Raw genomic sequence first — 16,047 nt, 5'->3', positions numbered from 1 at the left:
CTCCCTGTTATTTTTCACATTTATCCCGTTCCATCGTCACCTCGCATTGCGACACATCGAAGGCAGACAAATGTCGTAGGTCGAAAATTATTTTCGGACACCCCGTATAATGCCCGGATAAATAGCCCACGCGTAAGAAGTGTTCACCTACCGTCCTTTGCTGTATTTGTACACAGTGAACGGAATCTTAATGGAACTCTGTCTTCCTGTAGACATGATAGAATGATAATGGGTAAATGGTAATTTGGATAATGGAAATTTCATGGGAATTTCCTGTGGAAATGGTGCTAAAACAACTCTACGTTCTTCACTAGTAGCATGTAAGGATTGTTATGGCAATCGATTACAACGATCAGATAAATGGCTTCACCGCGAAGGTTGATGCCCACGCTAAAGCATTTGTCACCGCGGCCACTCGAAAATGTATTGAACGTCAGGTGAGGATGAGATCTCGTAAGGATAAGCTCTTTATTGTTCAAGCCAGAGATTATAAGTGAATTCCGGCAATTCCGTAGAGCACTTTCGAGTCCGAAAACTCCAAGCGACAGACAGGTGAAAAATGAGAAATTATTGTCACCGTTCAATATCGATACTCCTAATCGAATGAGGATACTGAAAGACGGATTGCCGAGGAAACATCGTCCCGTGCTAGGAACAGGTGCCTCCGGTACCGTCTACAAGGCGCTTTACAAAGGTATTTACTCTACGAGATGCATCATAATCTTAGATTAATTTATCAATCTCGCGAAAAACTGTCATTCATCACTCCTCAGGAAACCAGGTAGCAGCCAAAGTGATACAACGCAAACAGAACGAAGTAGTGAACGCGGAGAGGCACGCGGCTGCTCTACGGCACGCCAACATCGTGAGAATATTAAATATAGAGGAAGGCAGCAGCTTGTCGCTGATAACGATGGAACTGTGCGGCACGTCGTTACAGGACCGGCTGCAGGAATCGGCGCTGCCGAGGGACGGTCGCGTTTCCGTCTGGAGCGACATCGCCTGCGCGCTCCAATTCTGCCACAATTCGGGCGTGATACACGCGGACGTCAAGGCAACGAATATTCTAATGACCGCGAATGGTCGGGCCAAACTCACAGATTTCGGTAGCTCTATGCTGATCGACGAGCCGCACGTTTCGGTCAAGCCGCAAGTGCGTAAGCAACTCGCTAAATCTTTCTTTGAAATGCCGTATTTTTTTAACTTAACCATTTTAAATCAAACTTTCGAAATCTGTTAAATATTTCGATAAACATATGTGTAGTAGAGTACAAAATGGTTTTCTACATACTCATGAAAATGTACGTAATGAAGCAGGATCTTTATTTTCATTCAAACGTGCACTTCTCCATCAGGGTACGCCAGGTTACGCGGCACCGGAGGTGCTCAGAGGAGACGCGCCAACTTTCGCCGCCGACATTTATTCGCTAGGAATCGTAGCCTGGCAAATGCTGTCTCGGGAAGTACCCTTCCATGGATTGCACATCCATACCATCATATACCTCTCCGCGAAAGGCACACGCCCCAAAGATGATCTCGACGACGAGTTTGATGGCAGGTACAGGGAGTTGTTCAGAGCGACGTGGTCGCAGAACATCGCAGACAGGCCCTCGCTGAGCGAAATAATCAGTAGACTCAATCTTTTAATCGATCGTTAATATTTATTTACCTAAAAGTTAAGCTTAAGCGTACACGAAGGTTCTTACTTGTGATAGGTAGCTAGATTATCAGTTCATGCCTTATCCACACAATCGCGCGAGAATGCAGGATAAATCTGCCGCTTGGAGATTCAACTCAGTATTATGAGTCTGGCATCTCGCCACCAGGTACCAGCTGTAACGTGATAAATCAATAAATCAGAGAAATCTGCGCGTCTTGCACTTCTTTGGCCATGCCAGAAACTACAGGAACTTCTATCAGGAATCTCATGTATCTCGAGATCGTGATACTGGTAATTACCATGGTGATGTTGCTGCCGTTCAGGAGAATCTGATCCAGCTTCGTGACTCTGCGACCCTCTGGAGTAGCTTCGCTCTCGGTCACGTCCTCCAGCAACATGTTCACGAAATCGTCGAAACCTTGCAGGGTACCCACAATCTCCTTGTCATTCTTCATAATAATGTGTATCCGCGAACCGATGCACTTGTCGACCAATTCTGCAAGCGATCATTGAATTAAAGCATCTTTTGAGCCTCAGGTTGAGGTTAGAAACGCGAATCTCACGAAACTGCGAGTGATTAGTTTACCTAGTGGTAACAACGTAGACGGATTCGTGCTGACCGAGGTAGTCATGGTGATCTGTACTTCAAAACGATCACAAATTCGCGAAAATATAACCAATTCTCTCGTTACGCTCGTACTCAATCATACACGCAACCGGTTCGGCTTCAACAACCCAACTGTTGAATGACAATTCTTCGTGATTGGTGCGTGCTTCCGCCAATCAGATTTGCCTTCCTGAAGCCAATCGCTCGAGCATCGTATACTCCGAATATAGCCAACAGTGGCAGATAACCTCGCAGCAAGAGACCTCAATCGATCGTGCTTGAATTATTGTCATTGTGCAGCGTGTAGTTAATTAATTAATTAAAATGCCGGTAGATTTTTTTATTACTCTGCAGTTGGTCATCCCGTGTCGCCGGGCGATGTGACACCATTAGCCGCCACGGCACGGCGCTGGCGCTGCAGTCCGCTTCCGGTATATGCCGGATACATACGGTGTATGTATGTACAATACACATACATAGCCGTCATCATCGTCTCGTTCAACAGCGTCGTTCAATTTTTCTCGACGCGACTCCGACCCTCCGGCTTTGCCGATCCACTGCCGTTTCGCGTATCGACGAATTCGTCCCGGACGCCAGGATTCCCGTTGCCAATCATCCGCGGTGCCTCTAACCTGACACCGGAAGTGCCCGGTTCACCGTCCGGCGTCAACCTCGACGTGCGTCCTCGTTCACTGTCAGACGGGGAAAATGGCGACCGCCGTACCATCACGTTTCGCTGTCCTCAGCATCGAGGACGACGATTACAAGCCGAAGAAGACGCAGAAGAACGCGACAACGAGCAAGACGAACAACGCGAAGAACAAGAACGATAAGCCGAAGCAGCAACAGCAGCAGCAACAACAGCAGCAACAACAGCAGTCCAACAAGAAAAAGCAGAATAAAGTACGGGCTCTACGCGTCCATTGTTGCGGTTTTGTTGTTGATTAGCCGGCGAAATTTTAATCGCGGATGCTGCGACGCGGCGGATAAACCGGGTGTTTCGAAAACTATTTTTCCCAATTATAAGGAATATCTGTCATCCGCCTATCATTTTTTATTTTAGGGAAAGAAAAAGAAAACAAACAATGATGATCAGCAGTGGGAGCAGTGGAAGCAAAAAGACACGATGGTAAAATATGAATTTTTGACGAAACTCTATGAGACTTGCTTGTCCAGTGTCCTTAACTCTGTTAGAGATTTATGGTATTTTAATTAAATTTTTATACCTCTTTTTTTAAATATTTTTTGTCTTTTTTATTAATGAATTACGTGATCTGTAATATTCTCCAACTGTAATCTCTTCCTTTAAGGCCGTCGAGGAGACATTCGAACAGGAAATGCACCAAGCCATTCTGCTGTCGAAACTGGCATATGAAGAGCAGCTGGTGAGTGCAGCAAAGACAGAGAAGGAACAGGAGCACAAAAAATCTGGTAAGAAGTCGAAGAAGGCAACTATGTCTCTGGAGGAGTTCAATAGCATGGGAGTGAGCACAGCACCAGCAGTGGTAATACCAAATGAACTTGTAGACAATAAAGCGAAAGGTACGATCTACCTAAATTACTGGGAAATCCGTAGGAAAATCACCTTCGAAGCATGAGAGCAGATTCCGATAACCGATATATTTGCCGATTCTTGCAGACGTAGATGCTGAATTCTTCAACAGGGTGGAGAAGGAAACGAAGGAGGAAATAACAAAAGGGAAGGAGAAGGATATGCTAAAGGCCAGAATAAATAAGATCGACAACGACATAACGTCCGTGCAGCTGAGAGTGGAGATCGAGAAACGCGACGAGACTATTGGCCAGCTGAAATCCGAGGTGCACGGGCTGAAGGAGGAGTTGGCGCAGGTTAAGGAGAGAAATAAAAAGCTCTATCAAATATTGTCGCACGGCGAGAGTTAGTATCGCGTTTCTTCAGGACACGTCAACTCGATCGTCCTCGAACATCGTGCACGGACTGATGATGCGCAATTGTTTTTTCCAGTGAAAGACAAAGCGTCGGTGCTAGCCGAAGTAGCGAAGCTACAAGAGATACGGGATGAACTGACGTCCGAGGTAACCTCGTTGCACGCCCAATTGGAGCAAGAGAGGTCCAAAACGCGTACATCCAGCACAGATGTGAAGACGTCCAAACAGACTGTAAGAATCGATATGAAATTTTATCGATTTCTCATCAAGTACAGTGAGTTCTTCACTCACTGTATGCTATCCATTTTCAGAACAAGAAGAGGCCGGCCAGCGAAAATGCCTAATTCGCTCTTACGCGAAAAGCCGTACCATTGTGATCCACTAGTTTTAATTGATACGTACTGATTAAGTAGTGGTTTTTTTTCGAAGAGAAGAATAGTGCATTATGTTTATAGTACGCTAGACGTTACGTTTCGCGAGAGGAAATCGTGTCAGTCTCTAAGAAATCGTCACAATCTCTACAACATATTTTGTATCTGCTTATGAAGCATAAGTTTAAGATACGTGGTACACGAGAGAGTTTTTATTAGCTTAGCTATTCTACGAATGCGTACCGTGAAAGTAAGATTGAAGCCTACGCGCGTTGGTAGCTTCCCACTTCTGTTCCCATTTCGAAAGACTGCAAAGTGCGCTTTATATTGTCCTAATTTCTTTTTAAGAGAAGTCGCATATTTTTTTATTATTCGGCAGTAGTAAAACAATTCCCGACAAAACTATATTGGTTGAAGGCTCTTTCTATAAGAGGATAAGAGTTTCACGATGTATTTCATCTCCTTCCAAAAACTGCGTACACACATCCGTGCGAATATAAAAAATATATATATATACATATAAATATTATTTGAAATATTTTGTAATAAACATTCTACACAATACTGTTTATCATTTATTACCTATTTATTCCCCACTTTATATTTTTATGTAATTATTGCATGATTACATCAACGTGCTTTTTTACATTTACATGTAACATAATTCAATAACCAAAAAAACGTTCGCATCTTTTAATGATTATTACTATTATATTTTACTATCAAATTGTATGTATACGTATACGCACACGAGAGATAAAGATCCAGAATTATCTATTTTATTGTAATTTCTCTAATTTGTTTTTTTTTTTTTTCAGATTTCTACATACATTTATAAACCATATACATATTATCATATTACTGGAATATATTTTGCAGTACGTAAAATTAAACTTATGAGGCATCGCGCAAGTCATAAAAAGAATTTTTGCGCGTAGCGTACGCAAGCCGCGATCTTTATTAATGAGCGTAATATGATTCGAAGTTAATACCGTGATTTCCAAATTCATGCGACTTTGTCGTCGCTCCGCGATCGTCATCTCCATCCGCCAATTTCCAGTCCTTTCAACCATTCCATTGGGCGCTACGTCCATTCGCACGATACTAAGCTTCATCCGGATTATACGTGCGGGTGCGCATTTTTATGGAAATTTTTTTGTCCACTTTTTCTGCCTCGAGTTATTCCATGTGAATTTTTTTCGGGCTCGCTCCGGGCGACTTCAACATGCAGTTCGATACGTTACACCTCACGTTCCGATTCTTTCCTACCTTTTTTGCCTTTTTTCTACGGCTTTACTCCATCCGTTCCGCGGTAACGCATTGGAAAAAAGAGGATCCGCGTATCCGCGCTGCCTTTAAATATGAATTATATCTTGTGCTAAAAAAAAGGGATTATCTTATCTCCGAGCGGATGAAATTACACGATCGCATGCGTACGAAATTAAGGGATTCACGATAATTCACGAGACATCAATTAGACGTTCGATTCAGTCTCGCTGCCGAAATAATGAGGGTGGGCTTCGGCGTTCTCGACGCCAAGTTTTGCAATTTTGTCGATGAGGCGGCTTACTGGGTCAATCGCGAAAATCGCGAATAATCACGTCGAAGAGCTGGCGATTAATATCACGGGTTAATTTCAGCGGGAGGCCGATATGTGGAGACCGACCCGGGCAGGCCTCTACTCATCTTCTGACTGAGATCTTGACCAATAAAAGGGGCATTAGCGCTAAGTGGACGCCTCGCCTACTCGGTCATAGTCCTGTTTGCTACGCGAGAGCAGAGGGTGGAAAGTACAAGAAGGGGCGCGCTCAGCGATAGATCTAACTGCCGTGCCGCTTAATTTGAACAGCTTGCAGTCGCCAGTACATTTGAACGACAAATAAATTCCAGACCAAGCGCGATCATGTGAACATCATTTGCATGTTTCTTCATGAAATATTCTGTCTTTAATGAACAATGTTTGAAGTATCTCTTTATCATTGGATGCTACTGATTTATCATTATGTGAAGTGTACTCTCTCAAGTACGATAAAAATTAGTATAGCAGTCAATTATTTTGATCTTTTCGTTCTCATGGTAATGAATTAATTACTGCAGAAGCAACTCCCCACAATGGCCCTTGGATTGTGCTTTTGCTTCCGCGAACGCAGAAAGTTGTTCTTTCGGATAAAACGCGACTTTCTCGAGTCCATCGCTACGGGGAGAGAGAAAGAGAGAAATGAGCGTGGGAGGGAGGGGTGGAGGAGGGTGAGAAAGATAGATAGAGTGAGAGCGAGACGTCGAAAGGGAACACGGTAGATTGAGGGTTTTAGGACGCGCGGCGGTACCGGGGGTGACAGTGGGGATTCATTATCTGACAGTCTATTGTCATTTCTGCGGGCTGAGATTTTGCTTGGGCCAAGAGTACCGCAGCACTACTACTCGCTATATATACATATATATATTATACATACATATTATATATATATATACAGGGTGTCTGAGACCACCCGTACATGCCGAATATTTTGATAACTGAGCGTGACAGATAAAAATGTTTTAATCAAACGTTGTAGGGCTTTAACAATTACATGAAATGGTGATACATATTTGACCTTGACAGCAGTTATGCAGGAAGTCTCAAGGTCAACTTTAAAATCTTAAATGGAAACTCCCATTTTTTATTATATCATCTTCTTCTACCAATTAATTGGAACAACTTTTGTCTGAAACATGTTTTCTGAAAATGCCTCCATTGACCTTGACATGTATTTGAAATAAAAACTACATTTTGAAATAAAAAAGTCTCGCTCTTAACATAATCCAGAACTAACGACGAGGACGTGGCGAGTTTCTAGTTCCATGTTTTTTCTTAATTTAAAAAATTGTAATGTTTTTAAAATGTTTTCAGTGGTACGGCCAAAAAAACGGAAAAATAATTAATAAACATAGTGATACCAAATACTATGTTACACAAACCAATTATGAATACGTAAAAGCATTTAAAAAAAACTGAAATAGCTGTCCCGTATTTGGGACAGCTATTTCAGTTTTTTTTAAATGCTTTTACGTATTCATAATTGGTTTGTGTAACATAGTATTTGGTATCACTATGGAGGCATTTTCAGAAAACATGTTTCAGACAAAAGTTGTTCCAATTAATTGGTAGAAGAAGATGATATAATAAAAAATGGGAGTTTCCATTTAAGATTTTAAAGTTGACCTTGAGACTTCCTGCATAACTGCTGTCAAGGTCAAATATGTATCACCATTTCATGTAATTGTTAAAGCCCTACAACTTTTGATTAAAACATTTTTATCTGTCACGCTCAGTTATCAAAATATTCGGCATGTACGGGTGGTCTCAGACACCCTGTATATATGCGTAGAGAAATGCGATATCCCCTTTTCAAAAACACGTTTGTCAAAAAGCCGGGGATTTCAGCTGGCTGCATTTCCTTTTGCGCGCCGACGACGACGATGCGGCGATACGCGGTTGCGGTTGCCTGCCTCGCCTTTAAATTCATCCACCAGTAATTCGCGAGTGTGATATTTTTCTGTGATCAGCACGGTTTTGTCGGTTTTACAGGGAACCGCGCCGCAGTCGCAACTGCATGATGCATTGAGGAAGACAATCCCAGAGACGTTTATGACGTTACTTATCGGATACGCATTAGAGGGATACGTCGCGGGAGGGAACGAGGCGCGAGGGAAAGGACGAGCGGAAAATTAATTCGAACATTAGGCAGGAAAATTAAGGGACCGCGGTGACGCCGGAAGGACTCTCGTTGTCATGACGTTATTCATCCCCTGTATCCGCGGTGTCATTAACGTCTCCGCCGGGGATGTGCCAGTGCGCGCGCGAAGTGTATCGTCCCTGCAGATGTATATATATATATCTACATCGCCAGGCGACGAAATTAAGACTAACGAGGAAAGTATTTCTGTGTCGCGAAGGGGATCCTTGCCGATGGCGGAAAGGAGCTTTCCGCAGGATAATGAGATCGCGCGAGACGGTCGCGACCGACGATCCGATCCTCCGCCCGCCATTCATCCGATCGAAATAATATCCGCGGGAAGATAAATTGTCAGGCGGCGTCTGCTTGCGTATAATTCGATACAATCGAGAACGCCAAGATACTCGGAGATTATAGCGGTGACGTCTGATCCCGCATCTGTTTTGCAAAAGCGGCTCATCGAGAATAAAGGCGGGACCGGGGGTGGTTGCAGATGCAATTTAGAGATACGGTGTGGCGAATATATAATATATAGTAAATCCAGACGCCATTATTTCGAGAAGGCATTTATGTCTTGTTATTAAATTAAGAAAACTTTATAGTAAGTTAATAAAAAGATGACCTCTATTCTGAAACAATATCGATTCAAGACGATTTCGAAGCGAGCAGGGATATCGTCAGCAGGGAATCAGGGATTGATTGTATTTCTGAAGTCCGAAGAAATTATTCGTAAGCTTGTTCTCTCGCTTTTCAAGACATTCCTCTACATTTCTTTTTATTCTCGACAAGTTTAAAGCTCCTTTTCCCATAAAGATCCCAATGAAGCATGCTTGAATACGTTCCGTACACAGGTTTCGACCATTTGTAATCTGTGCCGGTACGAATGCTAGACCTCTGAATACCTAATATGTCACGAGTCAGATTATATCGCTAAGATCAAGTAGATCTCGCACAATGTATCAGACGATCAAGCCGCATCCATATTCAACGCACCGCTCGGCAAATTGTCGCCCGGGACAAGATATCTCCCGCAAGATGCACCTCGCGCGTTCCACCGCGTGACACCTTATTATCATAAGCCTCGATCCGTCGATCGCGTGCTGACGGAAAATTTAATCGCGCGTCGCCAGTCGTGTTACGTAAAAGGGAGCGCAGATAGTCGACGACGACGGCAGGTGACGTGCGTCACTCAAAGTATTCGCGATGCTGTTCCCGAGAGAAGAAGAAGAAGAAGAAGAAATACCTGCCTTGAGGCTTTTCGTCTCGTTACAACTGGTGCATCGACAGATAAGGCAAAAGGGGATGAAAACGCGCGAAAAGTTACACCCCCGTCGTCGGAATCGCGGTCGCGGCTTCGATTACCGCGCGGCAGAATCCGAGTACGGGGGGTATTTTTACGCGACGAGACGTGGGGCGAGGTGCAGCACACAGCATCCCTCTGTCCATCTATCCGTCCGTCCGTTCGTCCATACGTACGTACGTACGTACATCCGCCGATGTACGCGCACGCGAAACGATTAAAGTTTTAGAAGTATCGATTCCGCCGTGGCGTTAGCGTTGACAGACAGAGGGATCGTCAAAGAGCATAATAATTACTGCGAGCCCGCAGAGAAGAGGCTCAACCCTTTGTTCTATAGTCATTTTACGAAAGGGGGCCGACCGCGTGCCTCGTCGCCCGGGGGGGCAGGATGGGGAGTACACCCCGTGTCTCCCCGTCACCTCCCGGGGGACGGAAGGGGCCGGTTCGCAGTTGGAGAGCGCCCGTTTCAACCGCACCATTATGTAATTGATCCGGGCCTTCCGTACGAACACACGATCGTACGCCCCGAACGAATCTTTCCTCCCATTCGAAAAACGGGAGGGAGGGAGGAAGAGAGACACAGGCGTGATTTCAGATCTCGGGATCACCTGCGAGGCAAGAGGGTGCTCGTGTTAGCTGAAAAACGAGTTTCAAGGAGACAAGACTGGACGGTGCTTTTGAATTGTCAGCCTTGTTAATTCGAAAGAATCGATAAATACAGTTATTTTACTGTTCGCGAAAATGATCAAACAGAGAAAGAGAGAGGGAGAGAATGAGGATATCTTCTACGTGTTTAATTAATTTTCGTCCGAATGTCACGCGGGAGGAATTTAATTTCAGCTCGACCGTTCGCGGTTATCGTATCGAAATTCGGCGGACGTAATTTAGAAAACCCACGCTCTGTGTAATGCGGATCTTTCTGCGGGGTGGCGCAGGGGGTGCGTGCAGACGCGTTGCACCGGACGCGCGATCTGCGAGTGCCCGAATTCGCCGGAGAGTTGTAATTAACAGGGGCCGATGCGTGTAACGACGGACACAATTAGAAAATGGTATACAGAGCACAAATTCCTGCTCCTCCTCTTTCACCCCCTCACCCTCGCCGCCCACGTTGATATGGTACGATTAACGCGTGTGCTTTCCATTATTCATTTTCGTTTATATATTCGTCGCGGCGGCAGCGGCGGTGCGCAGTCCCCGAAAAGACAATCAAACGGGAATTACATCACCGGTCCGCGAATTTGCCCCCTTCTCGCATACAAATGCACGTGCACACACAGCTACGCGGCGCGCGCGCCCGCACACGGTCGTACACCGCGATGGTAGATATTTAATTAAAGTTGTTTGCGCGACCAAGTTCGGAAACTTCGGGGATAACTTACCGTCCGGGAAGCAGCAGTCGAGGGGCAGAGAGGGAGGTAGGGGGCCACATTTAATTGTCCCCGCATTAAATTGCGTCCTTTGAGTTATGCTCGTCATCGTGTCAGCCGGAAGTCGCTATCGGCGGGCCCCGCAACATCATCGCGCCGCGCCGTGAAATTTATTAATGCCGGCGTCCAATTAATTCTTGATGGCGAACTAGAGATCGTTACGAATAAATATAATGCAATATAATATTCGGCGGCGGTGTAACGTATACGTATTCCGTAATTTCCGCATTTCGATACATCTTTCACGTTACGAGTATCAAATAAAATCTTTCTCTTCTTTTTTGTCAAATTTACGTACGCGTAGCAGCTCTAATGATCACTCTTCGCTTCATTCCGTTATTGCCCTTCCACTTTTCGGATGCTAAAAGTAATCGTTACTCCATGAAGAAGAGGAGAAGAAATTCCAAAGGTCGGCGGGGGATCAAGCAGATCCGACATACGTGATAAGAGACAGCCGGTAGCGGTTTTCGCGGCATGATATCCTGAGATGGCACGCAGGACCGCGTAAACGTATTCGTGTCAAAGGCAGCTCCGGTCGAGACCCGAGTTATCCTCTGTGACCCCACTCTGTCATCTCGAACTTACTTCGCCTCCTTTCAGCGGCCGCGACTGTTATTTCATACGCGATATTCTATCTTCCCGCCGCACATTCCGCCGCGAACCCTTTTTTTCCTCAGCGGAGAAAATGTCAATTGTACTATCAGATACACGCGCCACCCCAAAGACAGATAAATCTTTCTCTCGACAAGGTTTCTTCCATCAAATTCGCGGACGAACCACGATTTATATTGCGATTGCAATTCTTATTAGAACACACACACACATACGCATATTGAATGTTTCACGGATGATATTAGGCGCGATGTGCGTCACATTCAGGGTTCGCACTTTATCTCTGCAAAAAAATTCTCTGGCACGATGCACTTTAAAACTTTAGTCGCGCGCCCGAGAGTGCGGGTGCATGCATGCCGCCGCGAACCCTTCGCACTCTCGAAAGCTCGTCGCGATAAAGCCCTGCCGTTTCCACGATGTCGCCTGTGCTCGTTGGGTCGCGCGAAGATCCCTGAAAGCCCATCACGATGTGCCGGATTATCGCATTAACGTTTCGTCAATTAAAGCACACGCCTTTGCGGCGAATTCTTAAAAAAGTTACCCTTTTGAATCATCATTGTTCGTTTATTAATAGCGCAGTATCAGATCGCGTTTTAATGCACTCTTTTTGGAATCCGATACGAGACGGGATCGCTGTTTGCAAATCTGATTCAGTTGACATTTTCGAAAGTACAGTCTTCTAGAACAATAATACATGTATATACATAAATGTTAAAATATCGCCACGTCGAAATGTCACTTCTGTCTCACGCGCAATAGCATTTATCAATTTATCAATAACATTAAACGGCACACGTGCAACGATAAGGCCACCGCTTATTCCACAACGCGTCCCATTTAACTGATAAATTTATGCGGGAATTTATTTATCCGTGTTTCTTCGTTGCACGCTGCGATAAGAACCCCTTATCGTCGATTTCTAAATGAACAGATTCCAAAGGTCCGACGAATATTCCGCTTGTGGACTTATCAGTCCATCAACCAGTTCATCAACCAGTCCATTCGACGCGACCATTCGATACGCGGAGAAACGTAAGAAAGCCCGCTGATGCCACCCCCATAAACGCAGTCGCACGCGTCCTGATTCTTAAGGATCGCGTCGAACAGCCGGCTTCGAGCTTATCGCATCTCTCACGCGGAGAGTGGAGATGGGGTGATGCAAAGCGGATCCGCGGGATGCGTATCCGGCAACCTGCCGACAACAAGGACCCAATATGGGAAACGCGCGATGGGGGCCGGAGAAGGCTTACGCCCCCGCGCGCGGGTGTGCGTGTGCGTGTGCGTGTGCGTGTGCATGCCGGTTTTGAATGTGCGCGCGTGGGTCGCGTTAAGTGTAGCGTAGCTCTATGATTCTCACCCGGCACCCAGGCTCGTTCCATCCACCCACTTTCTACCCCCGCGGGGCGCCTCCGCTACATCCCTCATCCCCGCCGTCCGACAGCGCGCGCGCGCGTCCCTCTCGCCTCGCTGCCGCCCCCGGACCACGCTAAACCGCCCCGTGCCATCCCCCGACGCCGCACCACGTCGTCGCTGTCACCAGGCTGGCAGTCGCATCGTATCGCAAACAAAAGACGAGCGAGCGCGCGCCACTCATCGCTCGCGCTCGATGCGACAGCGAGTGACGTTCCCCAATACCCTCCGCCTCGCCCTTGTCGAGCCCACGACTCCGACCACCCCCGTATCCTACTGTTGTCTCCTCTCTCTCTTTCTCTCTCTGTTTCACTCTTTCTCTCTCGATTTCTCTTTCCCTCTCGTGACGACTCACCCTCCTCGTCATACCAATTCGCACCCTTCTACCCCTCGGACTCGGATACGGTTAGGCGGAAAAGGAGAGACAGGCACGATCGGAACGACAGGCGGACAGAGACGGCGGGAGGGACTACTCTTCCATCCACTCTGCCTTCCATCCGGTCTCTGTTGTCATCCCCTCCTCACCCTCCTCGACGCCGCCACCGCGTCGCTTTACCTCTTCTCTTCCATGGCTCTACGATTCCTGCCTGCCTGCCTGCCTGCATGCCTGCCTGTCCCTCAGCCCTCCCCCTGGCCTACTCTTCAAGCCCGATTCTCCTGCTGCTACTGCTACCGCTGCTCTCTTCCTATCTCTCGCTCTCTCTTTCACGTCTCCCCCGCTGCTGCCCCCGTTTTCGCCTGGTTCCCTTACACCCGCCCGCTTTCCTCCCGTCGAAACCCAAACCATCGGCGACTACTACCATCATCATAGTCACCCACACGCCGCGACGAGGCTCCAGGCAGGCGTACCGTACGGCAGAGCTATCTGTTGTTATCACCAGTTATTTGCATCCCTTCGTAGTCGGAGGGGCGGCCGCCGCGTTCTCTACCTACTGCTCTCATCCTCTCTCTCTCTCTCTTTCTCTCACATTGCCCGCGAGAGGACGAACAGTACTAGATGGAGACGGCGGGGGGTGACGCGAGAAAGGGGATGGGCGCGGAACCGGGGGGCTTGAAATTCTCGGGAGCTTTACTTCCCGGGAATATTACGCACCCCGCTGCGAGCTCTCACTCGAGCGCGCGACTCGAGTGATTCCTCATCTCTCGCTCTTTTCTCTTAAACTCGTCCTCATCCACCTTCTCTTCCTCTCGCACCCGTTTCGCACATCCCGCGCGCGCGGGGCGGCAGATGCGCAACAACGGGGATAAGATCTCGATTAAACGAGCGCGCGCGGCCGTCACTAGCTCGCGACCAACCGCGAACTTGCGATTCCGTAAGCTGGACCGGGATCGAAGGCCTCAGTGCAAAAACTGAGAGGCAGAGCATGGTTCGCCAAGTTCACCCTAAGTACAAATCATTTTCGACAGAATTATAGATATTCTTAATTTTTATTATAAATACAAAATAAACGCTGCTTGCCGTGATTTGATTTCATCTCTCCATCAAGTTTCTCAAGTTTGATGAGCGAAACGCATTTGTTTCAGGCGCGACGATTTCTTCGATAAGCTCGGGAACAGGAAATGCTCGGTACTATTGAAACTCGGACAGCGTTTGCTGAAGAGATGTTTAATCATCAAGATTAATGACGAGGCAATTCTCGCCAACGATGTTCTAATTTACTGGCGGCGGTCGTTGAATGCGCGTTGTTGGGACATCGGCAGCACCCTCGTTCAAGTGTAAACTGCACATTGCAAACTCGGATTAATTCGCGCGGGGGCAAAATGAATAATCAGGGTAGAGGGTGATGACGCGTCCTTGAAAGACGGCATCATCGAGAGCACCGGACGACGATGCCCTCGATTTTCGCACGCCGCAAGGGATGCGACGGAAGAATGGAGGGGGTGCGGAGGTGCCGAAGAAATCTAGCTGTAACCACATTGTGCCAAGTACCCGCATCGGGGAGAGAGACGCGTTGTCGTTCTTCAATTCCTATCGGGGAAAGGATTGAGAGAGAGACAGGGAGAGCGAAAAGATCGCGACGGTAAAGGAGTCCAAGGGGGCCACGGGGGGGGGGGCGATGGAAGAGGACGGATGCTGAAGAAAGAGCACTGACGAATCGTCGGCGTTTAAAATTCCCGTGAGGCTTCGCGGTTTCGCGCTCTTCCTCATCGCGAGAGGAGGCGACCGGTGTTGGATGCCGCCTTCGTTGCGGAAGACGGAAGAGGGGGTAGATCGGGGTTGCAGGGGGCGACCGGAAGGCGGCGATGGTGGAGGAAGCGACGCCGGGAGAAGGGTTGGAGTCGACAGATTGCGTGGGGACAAATAAGAGTGTATCCAGTCGCCGAACGCGACGAGGCGAATTTCGGGTAAATTGTTTCCCCGCACCCTTTTTCCACCCCCGTCTCTCCGCTCTTTCTCTCTCTTGTCCTCTGCGTGCTACCGCTCTTTGGGTACTCGAGCGATCGCCTGGAGAAGAGACTCTCGGTGCCGTCGAATCGTCGATTGAAATTTAGGGTGCCGTCTTCATTGCGGACCCATGGGATGCTGTCTACCTCCCTGGATGCCTCTCTTGCTCTTCATCCTTCCTCCCGCCTCTCTTTCTCTCCAGGAAGCAGCAATTTTGAATCGTCGCGCCATGATCTAGCCGCAAAGTTCATACTCGCACTATTCGTCCCTCTTCCCTAATTTATTTGAAGGTACTCATCGGCGAAAGAACGACAGATCGGATAACAACCGGATTCGAAACAAATTTTAGAGATGAATTAATAAATATAACGCTTCTTCGACAATTACAATAATTATTTGACAATTTTTCGCACATGTTAACGCGAGCATCTAACAAAACGCAAATTAATAGCGAAAAGATGAAACTCCAGTGGAGCGCGCATTTGGCGACACACGCGAGATGCAAAAGAGAGAGAGAGAGAGAGAGAAAGAGCGGCAACCACGGGAAATTCTTTACATAATTAATGAGCGAAACGTGTCGCGGGTGCGTGCACGGATTTACCCCGTTCTCGTCCACGTCGAATCAAAAGGGGGCGAAGGGTAGAAACGGA

The 16,047-nt window shown here is 47.1% G+C and overlaps 3 protein-coding genes across 4 annotated transcripts; 2 read left to right on the top strand and 1 right to left on the bottom strand.

Annotated features, from left to right (window-relative positions):
* The first annotated feature begins 133 nt into the window (after positions 1-133).
* On the top strand, positions 134-1,658 carry LOC105274680 (serine/threonine-protein kinase mos). Its single transcript, XM_011330994.3, has 4 exons — positions 134-437; positions 516-694; positions 774-1,153; positions 1,356-1,658. The coding sequence occupies exons 1-4, from the start codon at positions 361-363 to the stop codon at positions 1,656-1,658; spliced, it is 939 nt and encodes a 312-aa protein (XP_011329296.1). The 5' UTR covers positions 134-360.
* On the bottom strand, positions 1,476-2,537 carry LOC105274458 (U6 snRNA-associated Sm-like protein LSm5). 2 transcript variants are annotated; one of them, XR_893078.3, is made up of 4 exons: positions 2,247-2,537; positions 1,960-2,156; positions 1,707-1,833; positions 1,476-1,613 (listed from the first exon to the last, which is right to left on the bottom strand). XR_893078.3 is itself a non-coding variant. In XM_011330605.3 (3 exons), exons 1-3 carry the CDS (start codon positions 2,290-2,292, stop codon positions 1,801-1,803), a joined length of 276 nt encoding a protein of 91 aa, XP_011328907.1. In that variant the 5' UTR covers positions 2,293-2,537; the 3' UTR covers positions 1,642-1,800. The 2 variants fall into 2 exon arrangements, 1 of the variants encoding a protein (XP_011328907.1); XM_011330605.3 differs by lacking the exon at positions 1,476-1,613 and having other exon boundaries at positions 1,642-1,833.
* Positions 2,538-2,687: 150 nt separating this feature from the next.
* Positions 2,688-5,050, top strand: LOC105274461 (G kinase-anchoring protein 1). The gene is made up of 6 exons (XM_011330616.3): positions 2,688-3,170; positions 3,331-3,396; positions 3,578-3,809; positions 3,907-4,164; positions 4,252-4,406; positions 4,487-5,050. Exons 1-6 carry the CDS (start codon positions 2,976-2,978, stop codon positions 4,517-4,519), a joined length of 939 nt encoding a protein of 312 aa, XP_011328918.1. The 5' UTR covers positions 2,688-2,975; the 3' UTR covers positions 4,520-5,050.
* The last annotated feature ends 10,997 nt before the right edge of the window (positions 5,051-16,047 follow it).

This window comes from Ooceraea biroi, chromosome 11 (genome assembly GCF_003672135.1).
Source record: "Ooceraea biroi isolate clonal line C1 chromosome 11, Obir_v5.4, whole genome shotgun sequence".
Taxonomy (NCBI): Eukaryota; Metazoa; Arthropoda; class Insecta; order Hymenoptera; family Formicidae; genus Ooceraea; species Ooceraea biroi.
This window is presented reverse-complemented; position numbering and strand designations above follow the sequence as displayed.